General features: G+C 47.9%; 1 protein-coding gene across 1 annotated transcript in view; it reads right to left on the reverse strand.

Moving 5' to 3' along the window:
* Positions 1-24,544, reverse strand: part of cfap92 (cilia and flagella associated protein 92 (putative)) — a 142,225-nt gene that overhangs the window by 66,276 nt on the left and 51,405 nt on the right. The window contains exon 8 of the mRNA XM_055648201.1: positions 12,262-12,384. Coding sequence (XP_055504176.1) covers positions 12,262-12,384 — 123 coding nt within the window. The remainder of the gene's footprint in view (positions 1-12,261; positions 12,385-24,544) is intronic.

The following is a 24,544-nucleotide window of genomic DNA, read 5'->3' on the forward strand; positions in this document are numbered from 1 at the left end:
GGATCTTGGAATACAAATACATAGTTCTCCGAAAGTGGCATCACAGGTGTTTAAGAAGGAACTGCAGATGCTGGAAAAATCGAAGGTCGAGAAAAATGCTGGAGAAACTCAGCAGGTGAGGCAGCATCTATGGAGCGAAGGAATAGTTGACATTTCAGGTTAAGACCCTTCTTCACACTGATGGGGGGGGGGGGGGGGGGGGGGTGTGAAGAAGGAAGGAAGAGGCAGAGACAGTGGGCTGTGGGAGAGCTGGGAAGGGAAGGGGAAAGAGGGAGAAAGCAAGGACTACCTGAAATTGGAGAAGTCAATGTTTATACCGCTGGGGTATAAACTACCCAAGCAAAATATGAGGTGCTGCTCCTCCAATTTGTGGTGGGACTCACTCTGGCCAAGGAGAAGGCCCAGGACAGAAAGGTCAGATTTGGAATGGGAGGAGGAATTGAAGTGCTGAGCCACCGGGAGATAACGTTGGTTATTGCGAACTGAGTGGGAGAGTCTGGACCAACCACTGACCCTAGAGGAGCTGACTGGCTCCATCCGTTCCTTTGACTCGAGTAAAACTCCCAGAAGCGATGGCTTACCGGCCGAGTTGTATTCGGCTCTGTGGGACTGGGTGGGCCCGGACTTGCTGGAAGTGTACAATGACATGCTTCTAGCTGGTAGCATGTCAGACTCCATGAGGAAGGGCAGCATCACCCTAATTTACAAGCAGAAGGGGGAGATGAAGGATATAAAGAATTGGAGACCCATCACATTGTTGAATGTAGATTACAAGATCCTGTCTAAGGCCATCGCCAACCGGGTCAAGTCTGCTCTGGGACAGGTGATCCACCCGGACCAAACCTGTGCTGTACCTGGCAGGAAAATCTCAGACAGCCTAGCGCTGCTGAGTGATACCATCGCCTACGTGCAGGACAGACGGGTAGATGCCTGCCTAGTCAGCTTGGACCAGGAGAAGGCCTTCGACAGGATATCGCACATGTACATGAGGGACGTGCTCTCCAAAATGGGTTTTGGGGAGGGAATCCGCAATTGGATCCAACTGCTCTACACCGATATCTGTAGTGCAGTCCAAATCAATGGGTGGGAATCAGACAGTTTCCCTGTAAGGTCTGGAGTCAGGCAGGGTTGCCCTCTCTCTCCTGTCTTGAACCATTTGCAGAGTCCATCAGGAAGGATGTGAGCATAAGAGGAGTGACATTGCTAGGCAGTGGGGGTACTCAGGTGAAAACCTCCCTGTACATAGACGATGTCGCTGTCTTCTGCTCGGATCCAGGGTCGGTCTGCAGATTGATCAGCATCTGCGACCAGTTTGAGTCGGCCACGGGAGCCAGGGTGAACCGCAGGAAGAGCGTGGCCATGCTCTTTGGCAACTGGCCTGACCGATCTTCCGTCCCCATCACCATCAAGCCTGACTTCTTGAAGGTGCTGGGGATCCGGTTCGGGGGGGATGAGGCGAGTAACAAGAACTGGCTGGAGTGGATAGCCAAGGTGGGGAAGAAGCTGGAGCTGTGGAGGCAACGCTCCCTCTCCATAACCGGAAAAAAATTGGTCATCAGGTGTGAAATGCTCTCGGTGCTGCTGTACTTGGCGAAAGTACAGCAGCAAGTATAGATTGGGTGAATCAAATTGGCAGGGGTGCCGAGGAAGAGGATTTCTTGGAATGTATGCGGGATAGTTTTCTAAACCAACATGTAGAGGAACCAACGAGAGAGCAGGCTATTCTAGACTGGGTATTGAGTAATGAGGAAGGGTTAGTTAGCAGTCTTGTTGTGCGTGGCCCCTTGGGCAAGAGTGACCATAATATGGTTGAGTTCTTCATTAGGATGGAGAGTGGACATTGTTAATTCAGAAACAATGGTTCTGAGTTTAAAGAAAGGTAACTTTAAGGGCATGAGACGTGAATTGGCCAAGATTGACTGGCAATTAATTTTTAAAGGGTTGATGGTGGATATGCAATGGAAGGCATTTAGAGATTGCATGGATGAACTACAACAATTGTTCATCCCAGTTTGGCAAAAGAAAAAATCAGGGAAGGTAGTGCATCCAAGGATAACAAGGGAAATCATGGATAGTATCAAAGCAAAAGATGAAGCGTACAAATTAGCCAGAAAAAGCAGCCTACCAGAGGACTGGGAGAAATTCAGAGACCAGCAGAGGAGGACAAAGGGATTAATTAGGAAAGGGAAAATAGATTATGAAAAAAAACTGGCAGGGAACATAAAAACTGACTGCAAAAGTTTGTATAAATATGTGAAGAGAAAGAGATTAGTTAAAACAAATGAGGGTCCCTTGCAGTCAGAAACAGGTGAATTGATCCTTGGGAACAAGGACATGGTGGACCAATTGAATAACTACTTTGGTTCCGTCTTCACTAAGGAAGACATAAATAATCTGCCGGAAATAGCAGGGGACCGCGGGTCAAATGAGATGGAGCAACTGAGTGAAATCCAGGTTAGCCGGGAAGTGGTGTTGGGTAAATTGAATGGATTAAAGGCCGATAAATCCCCAGGGCCAGATAGGCTGCATCCCAGAGTACTTAAGGAAGTAGCTCCAGAAATAGTGGATGCATTAGTGATAATTTTTCAAAACTCTTTAGATTCTGGAGTAGTTCCTGAGGATTGGAGGGTAGCTAATGAAACCCCACTTTTTAAAAAGGGAGGGAGAGAGAAAACGGGCAATTACAGACCAGTTAGTCTAACATGGTTAGTCTAACATGGTCAGTTAGTCTAACATAGTGGGGAAACTGCTAGAGTCAGTTATTAACGATGGGATAGCAGTGCATTTGGAAAGTGGTGAAATCATTGGACAGTCAGCATGGATTTACGAAAGGTAAATCATGTCTGACGAGTCTTATAGAATTGTTTGAGGATGTAACTAGTAGAGTGGATAAGGGAGAACCAGTGGATGTGTTATATCAGGACTTTCAGAAGGCTTTCGACAAGGTCCCACATAAGAGATTAGTATACAAACTTAAAGCACACGGTATTGGGGGTTCAGTATTGATGTGGATAGAGAACTGGCTAGCAAACAGGAAGCAAAGAGTAGGAGTAAACGGGTCCTTTTCAGAATGGCAGGCAGTGACTAGTGGGGTACCGCCAGGCTCAGTGCTGGGACCCCAGCTATTTACAATATATATTAATGATTTGGACAAGGGAATTGAATACAACATCTCCAAGTTTGCGGATGACATGAAGCTGGGGGGCAGTGTTAGCTGTGAGGAAGATGCTAGGAGGCTGCAAGGTAACTTGGATAGGTTGGGTGAGTGGGCAAATGCATGACAGATGCAGTATAATGTGGAAAAATGTGAGGTTATCCACTTTGGTGGCATAAACAGGAAAGTAGACTATTATCTAAATGGTGGCCGATTAGGAAAAGGGGAGATGCAACGAGACCTGGGTGTCATGGTACACCAGTCATTGAAAGTAGGCAAAGTGTTCAAGAAGGAACTGCAGATGCTGGAAAATCGTAGGTACACAAAATTGCTGGAGAAACTCAGCGGGTGCAGCAGCATCTGTGGAGCGAAGGAAATAGGCAACGTTTCGGGCCGAAACCCTTCTTCAGTCTGATTTTGTGTACCTATTGAAAGTAGGCATGCAGGTGCAGCAGGCAGTGAAGAATGCGAATGGTATGTTAGCTTTCATAGCGAAAGGATTTGAGTATAGGAGCAGGGAGGTTCTACTGCAGTTGTACAGGGTCTTGGTGAGACCACACCTGGAGTATTGCGTACAGTTTTGGTCTCCAAATGTGAGGAAGGACATTATTGCCATAGAGGGAGTGCAGAGAAGGTTCACCAGGCTGATTCCTGGGATGTCAGGACTTTTATATAAGGAAAGACTGGATAGACTCGGCTTGTACCCGCTAGAATTTAGGAGATTGAGGGGGGATCTTATAGAAACTTACAAAATTCTTAAGGGGTTCGACAGGCTAGATGCAGGCAGATTGTTCCCGATGTTGGGGAAGTCCTGGACAAGGGGTCACAGATTAAGGATAGAGGGGAAATCTTTTAGGACCAAGATGAGAAAAACATTTTTCACACACAGAGAGTGGTGAATCTCTGGAACTCTCTGCCACAGAAGGTAGTTGAGGCCAGTTCATTGGCTATATTTAAGAGGGAGTTAGATGTGGCCCTTGTGGCTAAAGGGATCAGGGGGTATGGAGAGAAGGCAGGTACGGGATACTGAGGAGTTACAGAGGGAGCGGTCTCTGTGGGCAGCCAAAGGGGGAGGAGATGGGAAGGTGAAGCCAGTGGTGGGATCCTGTTGGAGGTGGCGAAAATCATCAACAGATAATCCTCCCACATTTTCATCACCTCCAACGGAATACTACCATTGGTAATTTCTAATTAGGGGGGGGGGGGGGGGGAGAGAGGAGGGGTGGGAGAGAGGGGGGGGGAGGGGGAGAGAGAAGGGGAGAGAAGGGGGGAGAGAGATGGGGAGCGAGAGGGGGAGAGGGGGGGAGAGAATGGGGGAGGAGGGGAGGTGGAGGGGGGGAGAGGGGGAGAGGGAGAGGAGGGGAGAGATGGGCAGAGAGGGGAGAGAGCGGGGAGTAGGGGGAGAGAGAGGGGAGTAGGGGGAGAGGGGAGGGGGAGGGGGGAGAGAGATGGGGGAGAGGGGGAGAGAGATGGGAGTAGGGGGAGGGGGGAGGGGAGGGGGAGGGAGAGAGGTGAGGGGGAGGAGGGGGGGGGGGGGGAGAGGGGAGGGGGGGGGGGGAGAGGGGGGGGGAGGGGAGGGGGGGGGAGAGGGGGGGAAGGGGAGGGGGAGAGAGGGGGAGAGAGAGGGGGGGTGGGGATGGGGAGAGGAGGGTTTGAGGGTGAGGGGGGAGGGGAGGGAGGGGGGAGGGGGAAGGGGAGGGGGAGAGAGAGAGGAGTGGGGAGAGGGGGGAGGGGGAGGGGGAGGGCAAGGGATGGGAGGGGGGGGGGTAGAGGGGGGGAGGGGGGAGGGGGGGGGGGGGGGAAGAGGGGTGGGAGAGAGTAGGGGCGAGAATGTAGGGGGCGAGGAAGGGGGGGAACAGAGGAGGGGGGGGAGAGGAGGAGGGGGGAGAGAGGGGGGTGATAGAGAGGGGGGGGAGAAAGGGGAGGAATAGAGAGAGAGGGGGGGAGGCACGGGGCGGGCTGAGGTCCGGATCCGAGCCGAGCCGAGGTACGAGCGGGCATGTGTGCATCAACCAAAGGAGCGCGGGTTGGGCCACCGCAGTCTTCAGCTATGATCTTTGGTCTTCAGTTGACGGCCCAACTTTGGAATAATGGGAGCGGGGAGGAGGGAGAGGTGGGGGGTGACGTCACTCGCAGCAGCCGGTTTATTTTCTAAGCTTTAACGGATTTGTGAACATTTTCATAAATAACTCGAGAAATAAAGGACGACATTTTCAGGTAAGGCGATTTCAGACTCCAGGAGATAAATCTCTATCGGAATATGTGAAAATGTTACAGTTAGCGTGTCGTTTTTTCGAGACGATGTGTGCACACAAACAAATAAGAGGAAGAGGAAGGAAGGAAGGAGGGAGAGAGAGGGAGGTGGGAGAGAGAGAATGTTAAGAATTAGTGATGTTAAGTGAGAAATAATTAAATTAAATTAAATGACGAACAATGGAATCAGCAACCTAGCAGGCTGGGGGGGGCAGGAGGCAGGAGGCATTGTGAGGTTATAAATTTTAGTAAATATCTTGGGAAATAATTGACCAAATGTATAGAGGGTTGGATTTTTGAAATCATAAGGAAAATATCTACCAGAAGATGTAAAAAATTCACTATTATTGTAATGTCAGCAGCTGGGCAGCGGTCAGATTTAAAAAAAAGGTCAGATTGGTCAACAATTTTAGGGGGGGGGAAGGGAGGGGGAGGAGGGGGGGGGGAGGGGGTGGAGTGAAGGGGTCAGGGGAGATGGGGATGGAGGGTAGAGGAGGGGGTAGAGGGGAGGGTGGGAAGGGGAGGGGCTTAGGAGGGGAATGAGGGAAGGGGGTTTAGGGGAGGGAGGGGGGGGAGGGGGGAGGAGGGGGGGGAGAGGAGGGGGGGGGAGAGAGAGAGGGGGGGGGAGGGGGAGAGAGAGAGAGAGAGAGGAGAGGAGAGAGAGAGAGAGAGAGAGGGAGAGAGAGAGAGAGAGAGAGGAGGGAGAGAGAGAGAGAGAGAGAGAGAGGGAGAGGAGAGAGAGAGAGAGAGAGGGGGAGAGAGAGAGAGAGAGGGAGAGAGAGAGAGAGAGAGAGAGAGAGAGGGGAGAGAGAGAGAGAGGGGAGAGAGGGAGAGAGAGAGAGGGAGAGAGAGAGAGAGGAGAGGCGGGGCGGCAACTCCCGGGGGCCCGCCCTGAGGACCGGGGGGACCAGCCGATCGTGGCTTCCGCTAAGGGAAGCGCACCCACCAGCGTGACAGAGCCGGGCCAGGGGGGGGGACAGACGATTGGGCCTCCCCGGAGAGGAGGTCGTCCCCTGTGATGGGTAGAGAGGAGAGGGGAGAGAGGGAGGCCGGAGAGGGGTGGAGGTGGGCTGCGAAATGCGGAGACAGAAGCGGCCTCTGACTCTCTGGAAACCCACAGCTGGAATGAGCGTGGGGGGGGGGGGGGGGGGGGGGACTTCACGAGCTGCGCTGACAGTGAGGAGCAAAGATTATAGAGGAGCTCCTCTAGGACCTTTGGTGAGGAGAAGGTTCAACGCATGAGGCGCCGCATTTTTGCGCCCAGGAGATCTGCAGAACACCAAGATCCTATAGCGGAGCTGGGCTGTAGAATGTTTCGATCTTTCTGCGCCTTTTGAAGAACGGAGGAGGGGGGGTGGGTGGGAGAACATACCTCGTGGAAGGAAAGGCGTATGCGCAAGTTGGACAGCAGCTGCATTAATCCACAGCGGGGGGGGGGGGGGGGGGGGGAGGCCAGGAAGTAGAGGTTAACGGCCGAGGATGGGGGGTGGGCATATGGGCATTGTGACGTCAGCAGCTGTCAAGCGGCGATTATTTTTTTTAAAGTGAGGTTTGTGAACAACTTTAATCAAAATCTTGGGGAATAATTGAACGAATTTAGAGTGGATTTCTGAAATCATAAGCTAAATACCCACCGCAATATGTAAAAATCTCCGCATTTTTGCGTCTGGTTTTCGAGGAGATACCTTTCACGGTCAAAATGAAACACACACCAACACACAGAGTTTTAAAAGTATTGGGGTCTGTTCCCCCAACGTGTGGTGGTGGGGGCTGGGGGGGACGGCATGCGGCGTCACACACACTAACTACCCCCCTTGATATATTAATATTATTAATTTTCTCCTTTTACCCCATAACTGCCCTATCCACTGACACATAGCCCCCAACTCACAGGCGCGTCTAGAGTGGGAGAGGGGAGAGTAGAGAGTGAGGACAGAGAGAGAATGGGGAGAGACAAGAGAGAAAGGGGGCAGAGACAGAGGGGCAAGAGACAAAGATGGAGGGGGGGGTGGAGGAGGACGGAGGAGAGGGGGGGGTGAGGGAGGGAGGTGGGGAAGGAGGGGAAAGGAGGGGTGAGAGAGTCAGGAGTTTGGGGGGAGGGAGAAAGGGGAGGGGGGGGGGAGGGGGAAGGGGGAAGGGAAGGGGAGAGGTGGGGGGGGAAGGGAGGGGGTGGTAAGAGGAGGGTGGGGAGGGGATGCAGTGGAGGGAAGTGGGTTGTAGGGAGAGGGGGGTGGAGGGAAGGAGATAGGGGAAGGGAGGGAGCCCCAGGAGGAGCAAGGGGGTTTAGGGGGAGGGAGGGGGGGGGGCAGGGGTGGTGGGGGAGAGGGAAGGGGGAGAGAGAGAGGGAGGGGGGGAGAGAGAGGGGGGGAGGAAGAGAGGGAGAGGGGGAAGAGAGAGAGGGAGGAGGGAGAGAGAGAGAGAGATGGGGGAGAGGGAGAGAGCGATGGGGGGAGAGGACAGAGCACACAGCGAAATTAAACCGTGCAGAATGTTCTGCAAATGAAGCGTCCGCGAGACTCATTGTGCGAAAGCTGTCGGCAGCTCTACGGAAAGGAGGGGAGAAGCTCCAGACACACAACACCACAGTTTTAATAGATACTAGACTAAGTGCAGACCCAATGCGCGAAATGGGGCGGGGGGGGGGGGGGGGGGGGGGGGATAAAAGGCATGCACACACTCACACTAAGTGCAGACCAAACATGCGGGGGGGGCGGGGGGGGGGGGGGGGGGGGGCCGGGGGGAGAGGGGGGGGGAGGGAGAGGGGGGGGGGGGGGGGGGGGGGGGGGGGGGGGGGGGGGGGGGGGGGGGGGGGGGGGGGGGGGGGGGGGGGGGGGGGGGGGGGGGGGGGGGGGGGGGGGGTGAGGAGAGAGGAAGGATGAGAGAGAGGTGAGGAGAGGGGTGAGGAGAGAGGGAGATGGAGAGGGGGAGAGAGCGGGGGGAAGGGGAGGAGGGGAGGGGGGTGAGAGCAAAGGGAGGGGGGGGGAGAGAGGGCGGGGGGGGGAGGAGGGGGGGAAGGAGGAGGGGAGACGAGAGGAGAAGGGGAGAGAGGGGTAAGAGTGTGGAGGGAGGGGGGGAATGGGGGGGGGAAGAGGGGGGAGGGAGGGGGAGAGGGGTAGGGGGAGAGGGGGACGAGTTGTGAGGGAGGGAGGGAGGGAGGGTAAGAGTGGGGAAGAGGGGCAGAGTGGTAGGGGGGAGTGGTGGAAGAGGCAGAGAGGGGGTACGGGGAGAGGTGGGGGGGAGAGAGGGGCGAGAGAGGGGTGGGGGTTGGGGGTGGGAGGGGAGGAGGGAGAGGGGTGAGGAGAGAGAAACCTAGAAACATAGAAATTAGGTGCAGGAGTAGGCCATTCGGCCCTTCGAGCCTGCACCGCCATTCAATATGATCATGGCTGATCATCCAACTCAGTATCCCGTACCTACCTTCTCTCCATACCCCCTGATCCCCTTAGCCACAAGGGCCACATCTAACTCCCTCTTAAATATAGCCAATGAACTGGCCTCAACTAACCTCTGTGGCAGAGAGTTCCAGAGATTCACCACTCTCTGTGTGAAAAAAAGTTCTTCTCATCTTGGGTTTTAAAGGATTTCCCCCTTATCCTTAAGCTGTGACCCCTTGTCCTGGACTTCTCCAACATCGGGAACAATCTTCCTGCATCTAGCCTGTCCAACCCCTTAAGAATTTTGTAAGTTTGTATACTAATCTCTTATGTGGGACCTTGTCGAAAGCCTTCTGGAAGTCCAGATACACCACATCCACTGGTTCTCCCTATCCACGCTACTAGTTACATCCTCGAAAAAATTCTATAAGATTCGTCAGACATGATTTACTTTCGTAAATCCATGCTGACTTTGTCCAATGATTTCACCACTTTCCAAATGTGCTGCTATCCCATCTTTAATAACTGACTCTAGCAGTTTCCCACTACCGATGTTAGACTAACTGGTATGTACTTCCCCGTTTTCTCTCTCTCTCCCTTCTTAAAAAGTGGGGTTACGTTTGCTACCCGCCAATCCTCAGGAACTACTCCAGAATCTAAAGAGTTTTGAAAGATTATTACTAATGTATCCACTATTTCTGGTGCTACTTCCTTAGGTACTCTGGGATGCAGCCTATCTGGCCCTGGGGATTTATTGGCCTTTAAGCCATTCAGTTGACCCAACACCACTTCCCGGCTAACCTTGATTTCTATCAATTCCTCCAACTCCTGTGACCCGCGGTCCCCTGCTATTTCCGGCAAATAATTTATGTCGTCCTTAGTGAAGACGGAATCAAAGTAGTTATTCAATTGGTCCGCCATATCCTTGTTCCCCATGATCAACTCACCTGTTTCTGACTGCAAGGGACCTATGGAGGGAGAGGGAGGGGAGAGAGGGAGGAAAGGGAGGAGGAGGGGTGGGGGAGGGGGTGAGAGAGGGGGGGGGAGGAGGAGAGAGGGAGAGGGGAGGGTGGAGGGGAGGGAGGAGGGGGAGAGGGGGGAGAGAGTGTGGAGGGAGGGGAGAGGGGGTAGGGGGAGAGAGGGGAAGAGTGTGGGAGGGACGGGGGGAGAGCGGAGAGTGGGAGAGATTGGGAGGGAGAGGGAAGCGAGGGGGGAGAGAGAGGGGGGGAGAGAGGAGATGGAGAGGGGAGGGGGGTGGGAGGATAGATGGGAGGTGGGGGAGGGGGGGAAGGGGGGGGGGGGTAGTCCATCGATTCCCCAGGGGTATCACCCCCAATCCTCTTTCTCTATACCCAACACACGAGGTCACAAGCTTCGACACAGGGTGGGGGGGGGTGTAGGGGGGCTGGGGGCATGTAAATGAGATCCAGGGGACATCTGTGGGGAGGGATTGGACATCAAGAGTGTGGAGGGAGAGGGAAGAGTTGTGGATTTGAAAATTTTTGTGGGAGAGGGGTGGGGGGGGGAGATAGGGGAAAGAGTGGGGAGGGAGAGAAGAAGGGGGGGGGGAGTGGTGGAATTGGGATTCCGTATCATCCCCAATCCTCTTGATGGGAAGGGAGAGGGGTAGGGGAAGGGGGTGAGGGGAGAGAGAGGGTCAGAGAGGGAGGGAGAGGGGTGGGGGAAGGGGAGAGAGGGGTGGGGGGGAGAGAGGGGGGGGGGGGGGGGGGGGAGGGAGGGGAGGGGGAGGGGGGGGCGAAGGGGGAGGGGGGGGAAGGGGGGGGAGGGTGAGTGGGGGAAGGGGGATGGGTGGGGGGAGGGGTGGGGAGGAAGAGGGGGAAGGGTGTGGGAGGAGGCGGGGAGGAGAGGGAGTGCATGAGGAGAGGGGGAGATGGAGAGGGGGAGGAGAGAGGGGTGGGGGAGGGGAGGATTGAGGGGAGGGGGAGAGAGGTGTGGGGGACGGGGGAGGGAGGGAAGGGAGGGGGTAGATGGGGTTGGATAGAGAGGGGAAGAGTGTGGAGGGGGGGGGGGGGGGGGGGGGAAGGGGGGTAGAGAGGGAAGGGGGTGGGGGAGAGGGAAGGGGGTGAGGGAAGAGGGAAGGGGGGTGGGGGGAGAGGGGGGGGGGTGGGCGGAGGAGGGGGGAGGAGAGGGAGTGGGGGGAGGAGAGGGAGATGGAGAGGGGGAGGAGAAAGGGGTGGGGGAGGGGGAGGAGAGAGGGATGGGGTTGGAGAGAGGTGTGGGGGAGAGATGGGGGAGGGGGATGGGGCAGGGGAGGGAGGGTGTGAGAAGAGTGTGGAAGTAGGGGGAGAGGGGTGGGGGAGAGAGGGAAAGAGTGGGAAGGGAGAGTGGGAGGGGGAGGGGATAGGGGCAGTCCATCTATTTCCCATTCCCTATCACCCCCAATCCTCTTTCTCTATTCCCACACACGTGATCACATGCTTCGACACAGGCTGCGGGGGTGGGAGAAGGGGTGGCTGGGGTTGGGGCTGGTGCAAAGGCATATGTAAATGAGATCCATTCCGATTGGACATCTGTGAGGGATGGCATTGTGACATCACACGATGGAACGTTCACCAACATTCTATGGGTGAGAACTGGGTTTGTTTTACCATTTAGAAAAAAAAATTGGGGGGTGGGGGGGCGGAGAAGGAATTTATTTAAAAAATGTTTACATAAACTCGACGAAATTTAATGAGGGGTGGATTTGAGAATGTAAAAGTGAAATCTCTACCGAAATGGCGGACCAAGGGATCAAAGGCCAAAAATCTAATCTGAAAATGGAATCTTACACACACACACACACACACACACACACACACACACACACACACACACACACACACACACACACACACACACAGTTTTAATATCTAGATATGATATGATATAATGATATGGATATAACCATATAACCATATATAACCATATATAACCATATAACAATTACAGCACGGAAACAGGCCATCTCGACCCTTCTAGTCCGTGCCGAACACATAATCTCCCCTAGTCCCATATACCTGCGCTCAGACCTCCATTCCCTTCCCATCCATATAACTATCCAATTTATTTTTAAATGATAAAAACGAACCTGCCTCCACCACATTCACTGGAAGCTCATTCCACACAGCTACCACTCTCTGAGTAAAGAAGTTTCCCCTCATGTTACCCCTAAACTTCAGTCCCTTAATTCTCAAGTCATGACCCCTTGTTTGAATCTTCCCTACTCTCAGTGGGAAAAGCTTTTCCACGTCAACTCTGTCTATCCCTCTCATCATTTTAAAAACCTCTATCAAGTCCCCCCTTAACCTTCTGCGCTCCAAAGAATAAAGCCCTAACTTGTTCAACCTTTCTCTGTAACTTAGTTGCTGAAACCCAGGCAACATTCTAGTAAATCTCCGCTGTACTCTCTCTGATAACTGCTGAATCTTTTCTTTGTTCCCAACCTTTCAGAATTACTTCTGTCACCTGCCATCTACTCACCGGCAAGGAGAGATTTAATGTCCAGGTTGATCAAAGTTGGGGCTGGTTTCTCTTTGACTTTCTTTTTCTTAGGTGGAATTTTTTGAGGGATGATTTTGACTTTGCTTTGATTCTTTGTTTTTGCTGCAAGAAAATCTGGACGTGTTTAGATACAGTTTGGGGCACAGTGTTAGATTTCACATCGAAATAACATTTTACGTAACATTTCCCATGACAGTATTTCATCTAGCAACATTTTTCACAATAGTATTTCATCCTGAAGGTGCATAATCTTTAATTATTGTTGCCAACAAATGGCATGGTGGCATGCAGTAACACAAAGCAGAAGGAATAATAAAAAATGCTGCATTTCAATACAATAAATTTCCCTGTTGAATACTGAGAAAGCTACTTAATATGGAAGAAGCGTTGATCTCCAGCCCTTTTGGATTGGGTCGTAATATGAATTTCCCTTCGGATATCTTCACATCTGCTTTCCAACCACCCACACAACCAAAATACTTGTCATGCAAGCAATCCAGCTGGGTCAAGCAGCCCCTAAAGCAGCTTATGTACAGCAGTCTGCAGCCAGAAGCTCAATCTCCAGTAAATCACCATCTATGTGCAACTCAAAGGATCTCCTGAGTAACAGCTGCTCTGTCAAAAGTACCATGGCAGCACCTTGTCGGAAAAATAGCAAAAGAAAGCAGTTCAGAGTTGATTAGTTGGGTGTGATAATTCATCAAATTATTGCAAATCGAATCAATATCAACAGCTTTATTACATTTACAACTTGATCTATTGCTCTCTCACCGCTTCGAATTGAATGTCAGAAAATATTTGCCATAAAATGGCTGCCTGTTAAGTGCCGAACTAATGTTGTAATTGAAGGAAAGTGATGGAGTGAGAAGTTACTAGTCGTTTGCCAGCCAGGGAGAATGAAGACATCTCCAATGCCCAACTTCCTGGGGATCTTCCTTGCCTCTAAGCATTTTTCCTCAACTGGTGCTGCCTCCCCTGATTGCTGATTTACCTGCTCAGGACGTAGTTTTCCTTGAACTTCCAGGCTATGCAAAATAAAGCAAATTGCAACATTTCAGCCTGTTTTATCAGAAACACACTGTAAGGAGCTCCCAGAATGTGTGTTTCAAAATGCATTCAGTTCCTGTTGGTCCAAATTCTCTCACTGTATCTGCGTTTCTGCATGAAAGAAAGGTTTGTAGAAAGTATCCCCTGTATTCCAGCAGAATTTCCTAATGCTCTTGAAAAGTTAAAAAGTATATGGATGGACAAGTGTAACAACAATAGCGATGTAAGGGCGCTGCCCATTAAAATGGGTGTCAATGTGCATTACCCTTCCCTGACATTTATGCACCAGTAAAACAAAGTTCAAAAAGGATTTTATTTCGAAGACTCGTGACGCATTCGACAATGCTGTCAGGTAAGGTGGGTTTTTTTTCAGGAACGGGCCGAAAAAGATGCAGCGGGCTCGGAGAGAATGACAGGCACGGCCTGTACAGCTACCACCGTTAAAGCTCCGAATGGGAGCAGTTTGGCAAGCGTGGGGCCGAAGATGTGAATAGGCACGGCCTGCAAAAGGAACTGCGCTGAAGCTTCGATAAGGAGGTCGACCCGGGCTCGGAGACACTGGCAGGTAAGATCTGTATACTAACCTCCGCAAAAGCTCCGAAATGGAGCAGCTTGTCGACTCGGGTTCGGTAGACACTGGCAGCACAGTCTGGCTAGTATCCTCCGCTGGCTCTGAAAAAGAGCAGGTTGGCAACCCGGGCTCAGAGACGCTGGCTGGGTGGCCTGCACAGCAACCTCTGTGAAAGCTTCCAGAAGGAGCAGCTTGTCTACCCTGGTTCAAGGTAGACCATCTCGAAAATGGCTGTCCAAATGGATCATATTGGCATGGGAAGCACTGCCTCAACATCTATGATTGAGGTTATCAGGCTGCCCACAAGAGTGAGGCAGGTGCATTTCATTGATAGATTTGAGGATATCCCCTGCTCAGATGCAGGGATTTTGAGGATTCCCTCAACATGCAAAATTCTTTCAGCTCACGGCTAAAAAGAGCTGCCAGCACGCTGGAACATAATTTGCCATCCTCTCGGGGATAGGTAAACCAGTAAAGACCGAACTGGCATGTAGCATTATTACCTGACTTGCAGGTTCGTGATGTAAAAAGTAAGTAAATAAATAATAATAAAAGAAAAAGCTCCGTAAAGGAGCAGTTTGGCGACCCAAGTTCAGGGAAGGCCAAAGCCAAAATGGCAAAATGTCCAAAAGGACAATATTGGGCAGGAAGGTACTGCCTCAACATCCACTGAGGATATCATCTGTAAGGCTCTCAATACTGGAAAACCTGATTGAGAGGCTGGTCGAAGGGAATGTGTTTCACACACTGGCAACCAAGACAGGTAGTTCCAGTCAGATGTCTGCGGCAGCAATACCTGGTTCAGGGTTGCATTATGATATCTCCCATTCTGAGGAGAGGTGTTTTGAGGATTATTCGTGGAGACTCTGACTGTGGGGTAGTTGACAGTGAACTCGAATTCCCACAACAAGTGGATGATATGCTTCAACTCAAGTCTAATAAGGATCTGCTGACACTTGTGACTAAATTTGCCATCCCTTCAGGGATAGGAGAACTGTTAGAGGAAGAACTGGCAAGTAGCATTGGTTACTCAATCAATCTCGAAGATGCATACTATTCCATATCACTACATGAGAGTCACAGGATATATCTGAAGTTTAACTGGCAAGGCCAGTTGTGGCAATTTTAGGCTCTACCTAAGGGGTTGAGTTCAGCCCTAGGCTATTTACAAAGATTCTAAAGTCAATGTTGCCCTACTCGGATCTAAAGGGCATTTTGTCATGGAGTTTATAGAGTACATGCTTATTGTGGGGAAGAGATCAGGTATCACAAAGTTAGCTGTTTCAGCAACCAAGCAATAAGAATATCTAGGGTGTGTTATTCATCCAGGAAAGTCCATACTGGTGGTGGCATTATCTATTACATATTTAGGTTTTGTCATAAACTCTGTCTCTGACCATACCCACAGATAAGACAGGGTATTTATCAGAAGATGCCTCCAAAGATAATTCAAGACGAGGCAACATGAATTATAGTAGTGCCAAATTGGCCTATTCAACTATGGTTTCCATTGTAAATAACTCAGCTGAAAGAAGCTCCTATATTTGCTCACAGACACGGGCTAGTTCAACCTATCACCTGTGCACCTGGTTGTATGGAAAGTTTTATGAAGAGACACATGTGAGCTACTTTTAAACTGAAGTAGCAGAGGTTTGTGGTTTTCTTTCAGTTTGGGTTTATGAGAAGCGACTAGGTTATAGCGCAATTAATCACTGCTCGTACTGCTTTGTCATCGTATCTAGTACTAGCAGTGGGACATTAAACAATTGCCTCTCACCCTCTGGTGACTAAGATTATGGAAGGTGTATTTTATATGAACACTCAAAAGCCTTGATACAAAGTAGTGTGGAATGTGTAATCAGTATAAATGTTTATGCAGATGCAGCAGATTAACATCAGCTGCATCCCTAATGTTGGAGCAGTTACTCTTAAGTTAGTCATGCTTATGACACTGATTTCAGTATGAAGAGCACAGTCTTTACACAATCTCCGTCTGGATCACTCGGTCATATCTGACAAGTGGGTAGCATGTGAATGAACTCATAAAGCAGAGCAGGCACGGTTGGGTACAAGTTGGAGTTGACAGCATACCCACCAGATCGGAGATTGTGGGTGTTTATTATGAAAAGGTACATTGAGATTGCTAAGAACCTATGAGATGAAGGAAAGTTTCTTCATAGTTCTATAATAGTTTCATGAGATATTTTTGGTGCAGACTATTTCAAGATGGATAGAGTGTAAGCAGCTGAAAGCAGGAGTGAATACAAATAGTTTCATGTCTCACTCTACCAGGGCTGCTGGCACGTTAGCAGCCAATAGAATGGATATTCCCCTTTGATCACTTTCTTGCAACAGCAGGAGGCTCAGATGAACACACTTTCAGAAGATATAAATTATCGTTGAACATGTCTGGACGTTTGCAGATAGAATTCTGGAGATTGCTACATGAGCTTTTGTCTAACTAATGCAATTGGGACTGTGGTCCATTTAAGACCGATGTACATGTATGTAAAGTTAGTATCATGTTGTTAATGGCCCATGTCTTTTCTACCATTTATGGTTTATCATGTAGTGTGTTCACATACATATTGGTTTACTGCATGAAACCCCAGAGCTTTGAAGACTTCACGTAGTCTCATCACGAGACTTTGAAATAAAATAGAAAGAGTAAACGAGAACTTACCATTTGAAGTTTGATCTTTATTTTATGAGAAGTTGGAGTGGGAGACTACGTGCCCTCCACTCCCAACCCTGAATCTCATAAAGATCATTCGGTAAGTCAAGGCTTATTAATCTTTCTATAGTTTAATTTGGTGCAAGTGGTCTGTGGTTTCATACAATTGCTTTGAAGATTGACGTGCATGCGGGCTGGTGGTTCTTTACGTAGTCTCTCACTCCAACTTCTCATAAAATAAAGATCAAACTTCAAACGGTAAGTTCTCGTTAAATCTTTCTATTTTGGCACATTGCCCTTCATCAGTGAGAGTATTGAGTATAGAAGTTGGGAGGTCATGTTGCAGTTGCACAAGATGGTGAGATTTAGAATATTGTGTTCAGTTCTGGGCACTATGTTATCGGAAAGATATTGTTAAGCTTGAAAGGGTTCAGAAAAGATTTATGAGGATGTTGCCAGCACTAGAGGGTGTGAGCTATTGGGAGAGGTTGAGTAGGCTGGGTCTCTTTTCCTTGGAGTGCAGGAGGATGAGAGGGTTTGGAGGGATATAGACAAAGCGCAGGCAGGTGGGATTAGTGTAGCTGGGACATGTTGGGCGGTGTGGGCAAGCTGGGCCGAAGGACCTGTTTCCACACTGTATCACTCTATGACTCTATGACTGTAACTGGAAGTCTCGCTGGTTACATAAACTCTTGGATAACTGCACAAGTGCAGTATATTGTGCTCTGCTCACAGGAAGCTGGCCATTCCTTAACAAAGCACAGATTTCTTATTTGTTTAGTTTAGTTTATAGTGCGGAAACAGGCTCATCGGCCTACTGAATCTGCGCCGACCAGCGAACCCTGCACCTTAACACAATCCTACACACATTTGGGACAATTTCCAATTATACCATGCCAATTAACCTACAAACCTGTATGTCTTTGAAGTGTGGGAGAAAACCGGAGCACCCGGAGAAAGTCCACTGCCGGTCATGGGGAGAACGAACAAACTCCGTACAGCCAGCACCCATGACCATGATCGAACCCCGGGTCTCTGGCGCTGTAAGGCAGCAACTCTACTGCTGCGCCACTGTGCCGCTGGCCACTGGCACCCATTTGATGTAACTATTGGCCATAAACTAACATATTCAAATGATAAACTCAGTTTCAGGCAAAAAGTCAAGTGTAGAGAATGTGTCAAACGCATGTGAAAAATTTGATCCAATAGTTCATTCAGTTCACCTGGTACAGCTCAATCTATGTTTTTTTGCAATTCTCCTCAATAAAGCACCAAGAAAGTTTGAAGAGGTGTCTCGACCAGAAAAGTCACCCATTCCTTCTCTCCACAGATGCTGACTGTCCCGCCGAGTTACTCCAGCTTTTTGTGTCTACCTTCGGTATAAACCAGCATCTGCAGTTCCTTCTCACACACCAACAAAGTTGCTCCTGGTCTGCCTTAAGACCTTTACTCAATATTTAACATTTTGCTTCTCTGCTTTCAACTGTTCATCCATCCAAAGGATGGACTAAAGAATGGAATCACAATAAGGAGTGATGCGTAGTTAGGGTACGAAGGCATAAAGTCCAGGAGTGAAAAAAGATTATGAAAAGCACTACCTTCAATGATACATACATTCCAATCATGCTGGAACCTGCAGAGGCATTTGTACCCTGAATGCATCTTCACGTCAAAAAGTTAACACAGAAAGTTTCACTTAAGGGTCCAAATGAAGTTATTGAAACCTGAAGTTAAGAAGAACCTTCATTTTCCAGTATATGAGTTTTTGAATTAGCTTGGGGATGTTATCTAATACTCACAATTTTAAACTATGTATCCATCTATTTCTTGCTGCACACTGTATATCAGGTGAAAATTAAGACTAATATTTTTATTCATTTTTATTTGCAATTTTCTATCCCCCTTAAAGGACAATGTCCATGACAAGTTACCACCTAGTCGACGTCAAGCTATGACAAGCTACGGCAAATGGCGACACAATTCCTCGCGACTCGGGAAGTCCACCTACGACCACACCTACGACAACCTATGACAACCTTTGACCACACAGGCAACAATCTACAACACCCGAAGTCAACCTACCTCCACCTGCGACAACCTACCTCCACCTACGACCCTGTCGGCGCCAAATGAAGACAACTCGTGACTTTTCTTGACGCTGGAACTTCGCAGGTTGACGTAGGTTGTCGCCAATGGAATTCACCGAGGTCATGACCCGGCGACAACCAGCGTCATTCTGGCGACAACCTATGACAACCTACAACAGCATCTACGACAGGAGAAGACAGGCAACGTCAAGCCCACTGTCGCCAAGAGGTTTTGAACATTTCAAAATTCAGCGGCGACAAGATATAAGTAACGACACTTAAGGAGACCGACTGCTCACGACAATATAGGCATCACCCCGCATCATGCCGCAACCATGTGGTGGCAGCCTATTTTTCGGCTGTTGCCAAAAAAATCGCCTGAGTGGGACAGGCCCTTTAAGGATTGATGCATTTCAAAAACTCGCACAAACAGAGACAGCTTCTACCCCATAGCCATACGTGAACTTAACAATGCAAAATAAGTAATAACACTCATATTCAACTGAATGGCTCTACCTCAGCTGCTATTGTTATTTATCTGTAATTTTTTTATTTTTTTATTATATATATGTATTTGTACCTTATCTTATATATTTAACTGCTCTTGTGAATCGCACGGTGGGATTGACTTTTAAATTTTGTTGTACCATGTACAATGACAATAAAGAGATTCATCATTCATTCATTCATTCATTCATTCATTGTGAATTAATGTATCTAATTATTTAGGTAGCCTATTTCTCATGCTATAATTCTATGACTAAGCATGCTTTCCAAGTCAGAGTTAATTCATTAATCTCCAGATTGTTCAAGTAGAATTGAAATTATATTTGTAACACGTCTATCTTTATGCAGTTTTATTTCATACTTTTAATCATCCTTGCCCACAAACATGATGGGCTAAATGGCCTCCTTCTGAGCTGTTAACTTTTGATTCTATTAAATATTAAAAGGCTGTCAGGTGGAGACTGCTGGAAACTAAAAAGGGTACAGAGACACAAAGCAGCCATGCGTGCATGATACCAAAACTCATGAAATAGCTACTGCCTGAACTAATTAAGATAATTATTCTAACATCTGTTAGTTTTCCCTTAATCACCGGTGGTATTTGAAATGCAGTATTTGATAAACAGTTGCTTGTCACATCTCGGTTTAATTTGTCAGAGAAGGTTGTTTATTTTTTGAGAACTTGGTGAGGCCAGTCTTAGCTAAATGTGCCACACATGCAAATACAATAATAATTTAGAACAACATTTAGAACAACAGAATGGCCAGAGACCTGGGTTCGATTCTGGCTACGGATGTTATTTGTATGGAGTTTGTACGTTCTCCCCGTGACCTACGTGGGTTTTCTCCAAAATCTCTGGTTTGCTCCCACACTCCAAAGACGTACAGGTTTAATTGGCTTGGTATCAATGTAAACATTGTCCCTAGTGTGAAGGATAGTGTTAATGTGCAGGGATCGCTGGTTGGTGCGGACTCGGTGGGCCGGAGGGTCTGTTTCCGCGCTGTATCTCTAAACTTAAACTAAAACATCTTGCTGAGAATTGGAAAAGCTGTGAGCAACATCTCTCACTGGGTTGCAGTCAGTTTGTCTGCATTTGTCCATGACTACCTTGTTTTCTATTGAAACACTGCCTTGTGGGGATTAACCAAGCATTAGCAACAACTGCTGTTCTCCTTTGAACAGAATATTTCAATTGTCCTGTGGCTTGTTTAACATTAAATAAAGGATGTGTTACTGTAAAACAGCACAACACATTTACTACTGCCAGCCAGTATCCACACTTCGGGGAATTATTTATCACAAATGTACAGCTTTTCATCTGCCTGTAATTAAAGGTATTTTAATTATAAGGTAATTAAAGGTGTTTTCTGCTGGTAAATTTCATTATGTTGTTTTACATATTTATTTCATAAAACGTGAATTTAACATTTTTAGTTGATCAGTTAATATTTTCCCAGCAATGTAGAAGTTCCATAAAATAATTCGTTGGAAGTCATCATTCTATTAGTTCCAAATATATTTCAAGCAGCTTTTACTGTAGAAGTCCAATTAATCCAGACCAAATTGTATGATGTTATTTATTCTTGCTTTTAAAATAAGTGAACTTCACAGAAAAACTGAGTGGGCTAAATTTGCACTGTAAGCTCCTGTAATTAAATACCCAGACTCTTGTAGTACAACATTGCATGTGTATCTTGGCAGGAGCCGGCAAAAGTGTCAATGCTGTGAGGTAACACCAAAACTACTGCAAAAACTCGGCATTTGTGGAAAATGACACAGGGTATATTAATGTGTGATGTTAAAGACATTGTCAGACCTGTACGTTTCCTGCATTTTCTGGGTTTATTTCCAACATCTTCACAATGCTGTGAGGATTTCAGTGAATATTTTTGTTTGAATGCATTTACAAATTTTTTAAGATACCTACCTAGAACACAGAACAGTACAGCGCGATAACAGACCCTTCGGCCCAAAATACCTGTTCTGAACATGCTGCCAAGACCATCTCTTAAAATCCATCAACCCTCCATTCCCTGCATATCCATATGCCTGTCCAATACCCACAAATGCCACTATCATACCTTCCTTCACCACCAACCCTCGCAGCCCATTCCATGCACTCACGACAATGTGTGTAAAAAAGTTGCCCCGCATATCACCTTTAAACCTCTGAAGTCTGAAGAAGGGTTTCGGCCCAAAACGTTGACTATTTCTTTCGCTCCATAGATCTGCCGCATCCACTGAGTTTCTCCAGCACTTTTGTCTACAATTGATTTTTCCCTCCTAGGAAAAAGGTTCTGACTATCCAGCATATCTATGTCTCTCATAATTTTATATACTTCTATCAGATCTGCCTGCAATCTCTGGCATTCCAGAGAAAACAATCCAAGACTGTCCATCCTCTCCCTGTAGCCAATATCTCACAACCCAGATAACATTCTGGTAAACCTCCTCTTCACCCTTTCTAAGGCCGCCAAATCCTTCCTGTATTGGGGCGACCAGAACGGCATGCAGTATTCTAAATGTGGTCTAACCAAACTGCTATAAAGCTGCATCATGACATCCTGACCCTTGTACTCAATGCCCCAACCAATGAAGGCAAGCATAGCATATGCATTCTTTACCAGTCTATTCTCTCTTGTTGCCACTTTCAGGGAGCTATGGACCAGGACCCCAAGATTAATGCTGTTGAGGGTCATGACAAAAATCGTTTATTTTCCCCTTACATTTGATCTCCAAAAGTGCAACACCTCACACTTGCTTGGATTTAACCCCATCTGCTATTTCTCTGTCCATTTCTGATCAATATCCTACTGATTACCTTGACAGTTCCTTACAGTCTGCGACCCCAGCAATATTGTTGTCATCTGCAATCTTACTAATCGACCCGTCTACGTTTATGTCCAAGTCATTTACATTTTACATATCAAATCCCTTACTAAGATCCATATAGACAACATCCACCATCCTACCCTCATCCATCACCTTTGTCATCTCCTCAAAAAGCTTGACCAAGTTAACAAGACAAGACCTGCCATGTACAAAGCCATTCTGACCGTCCCTAATTAACCCATTCTCTTCCAAATGGGAGTAAATCGTATCCCAAATTATCCTCTCTAAAAGCTTCCCTACCACTGGCACGAGGCTCACCGGCTTATAATTCCCTGGATTCTCTTAACTTGCCTTCTTAAATAAAAGAACTACATTGGCCACTCTCCATTCATCCGAGACCTCGTCTGCGGCTAACAAGAGGCAAAGATCTTCGTTAAATCTTCTGCAATCTCCTAACTTGCCTCAATCAATAACCTGAGCTAAATCCCATCAGGTCCTGGGGATTTATCCACCTTAATGCTGTTCAGGAGTTCTAACCCCTCCTCCTTCTTCATCTCGAACTACCCCTGTATATTAATGTTCTCCACACTTATCTCACTGTCCTCCATTTCCTTCTCATTGGGGAAAACAGATGCAAAATATTTATTGCCTCTCCTCTATCCCCAGACTCCAAGCACAACTTCCCTTCATGAACCTTGATCAGTCCTACTTTCTCCCTGGTTATAAACTTTTTTCTAATGTAAAAGACTAGGATTTATTTGGATCCGACTCACCAATCCATTTTGGGGCACCTTCTGGCCTTCCTAATCACTTGCTTGAGTTTTTTCCTCCTTTCTTTATATTCCACAAAGCCTCTGTCTGATTCGAACCTCTTGCATCTTGCATACGGTTCCTTTTTTATTTTTGACTAAATTTACGACCTCTTTGGACATCCAAGGTTCCCTTCCTTGCCATCCTTATCCTTCCTCCTCACTGAAACCTGCCAGTTCTAAACTTCAAACAGGTGGTCTTTCAATGACTCCCACGTGTCAGATGTAGACTTACCTGATAATAACACTCCTCGTGTATCCTCCTGGGCTCCTGTCTAATAAAGTTGTACTTTGCCTTACTACAATTTAGTACTTTTCCGCAAGGTCCAAACTTCTCCCTATTCAAAACAGTCTTAAAATTTATGGAGTTATGGTCACTATCCTCAAAATGCTCCAACCTCTGCCCACCACCTTCTTGTGACGAGCAGCCCAGATTGCAACCACTCTCCAAGTGAAAAACTTCTTCCACAGTGTCTTACTTTTATGCCTATCTCCACCTCCTCTAACACTGCCTCACAATTTTATATACCACTGTCAGGTTACCCTCCTCCACCTCCACTGCTTCCAGGAAAACACATTTGGCCTAGTCAGTCTCTCCTCATAACTGAACATTCCATTCCATGTACCATCCTGGTGCACCTCCTCTGCACCCTCTCCAATGCAACCACTCCCTCCCTGCTTTACAACCACAACTACACACAATATCCCAGCAGTGCTTCATAAGACTGTTAAAAGATATATGTCTCTTCTATTCCGTGCCTTAGCTAATGAAGTGAGTATCCCATATGCCTTGTTCATCACTATCCACCAGTGTGGCCACCATTAGGAATCTTTAGACCTGCACAGCAAGGTCTCTTTGTTCTTTAATACTCCCATTTACAGTGTTTGCCCTTCACATATTTGACCTCACCAAAATGCATCACTTCATACTTTTCAGGGTTAAATTCCATCTGCTCTTGCTCTGCCCAATTCACCGGTTGGTTAATATCACGCCATTGCTCAAACTATCTTCCTCACTGCCAACACCACTCATTTTGTGGCATCTCATAAGGTCATGTGATAGGAGCAGAATTAGGCCATTCAGCCCATCGTCTACTCCACCATTCAAGCATGACTGTTCTATCACCCTCCTAAACCCATTCTCCTGCCTTCTCCCCATAACCTCTGACGCCTGTACTAATCAAGAATTGAATTGAATTGAATTAAATTCCTTTATTGTCATTCAGACCTTACAGTCTGAACAAATCTATCTATCTCTGCCATAAATATCCACTGACTTGGCCTCCACAGAATTCACCACCCTCTGACTAAATAAAAATGTCCTCATCCCTTCCTAAAAGAAAGTCCTTTAATTCTGAGTCTGTGACCTCTAGTCCTAGACTCTCCCAATAGTGCAAACATCCTCTCCACATCCACTCTATCCAAGCCTTTCAATATCCTGTATGTTTCAATGACGTCCCCCCCTCATTCTTCTAAATTCCAGCGAGTACAGGCCCAGTGCTGATAAACGCTCATCATTTGTTAACCTACTAATTCCTGGGATCATTCTTGAAAACCTCCTCTGGACCCTCTCCGGAGCCAGCACATCCTTCCTCAGATATGGTGCCCAGAATCGCTCACAATATTCCAAATGCAGCCTTACCAGCGCCTTATTGAGCCTCAACATTACATCCCTGTTGTTGTATACAAGCCCTCTTGAAATAAATGCTAGCACTGAGTTTGTTTTCTTTACTA

The sequence above is a fragment of the Leucoraja erinacea genome, chromosome 16 (genome assembly GCF_028641065.1).
Source record: "Leucoraja erinacea ecotype New England chromosome 16, Leri_hhj_1, whole genome shotgun sequence".
In the NCBI taxonomy this organism is placed as follows: Eukaryota; Metazoa; Chordata; class Chondrichthyes; order Rajiformes; family Rajidae; genus Leucoraja; species Leucoraja erinaceus.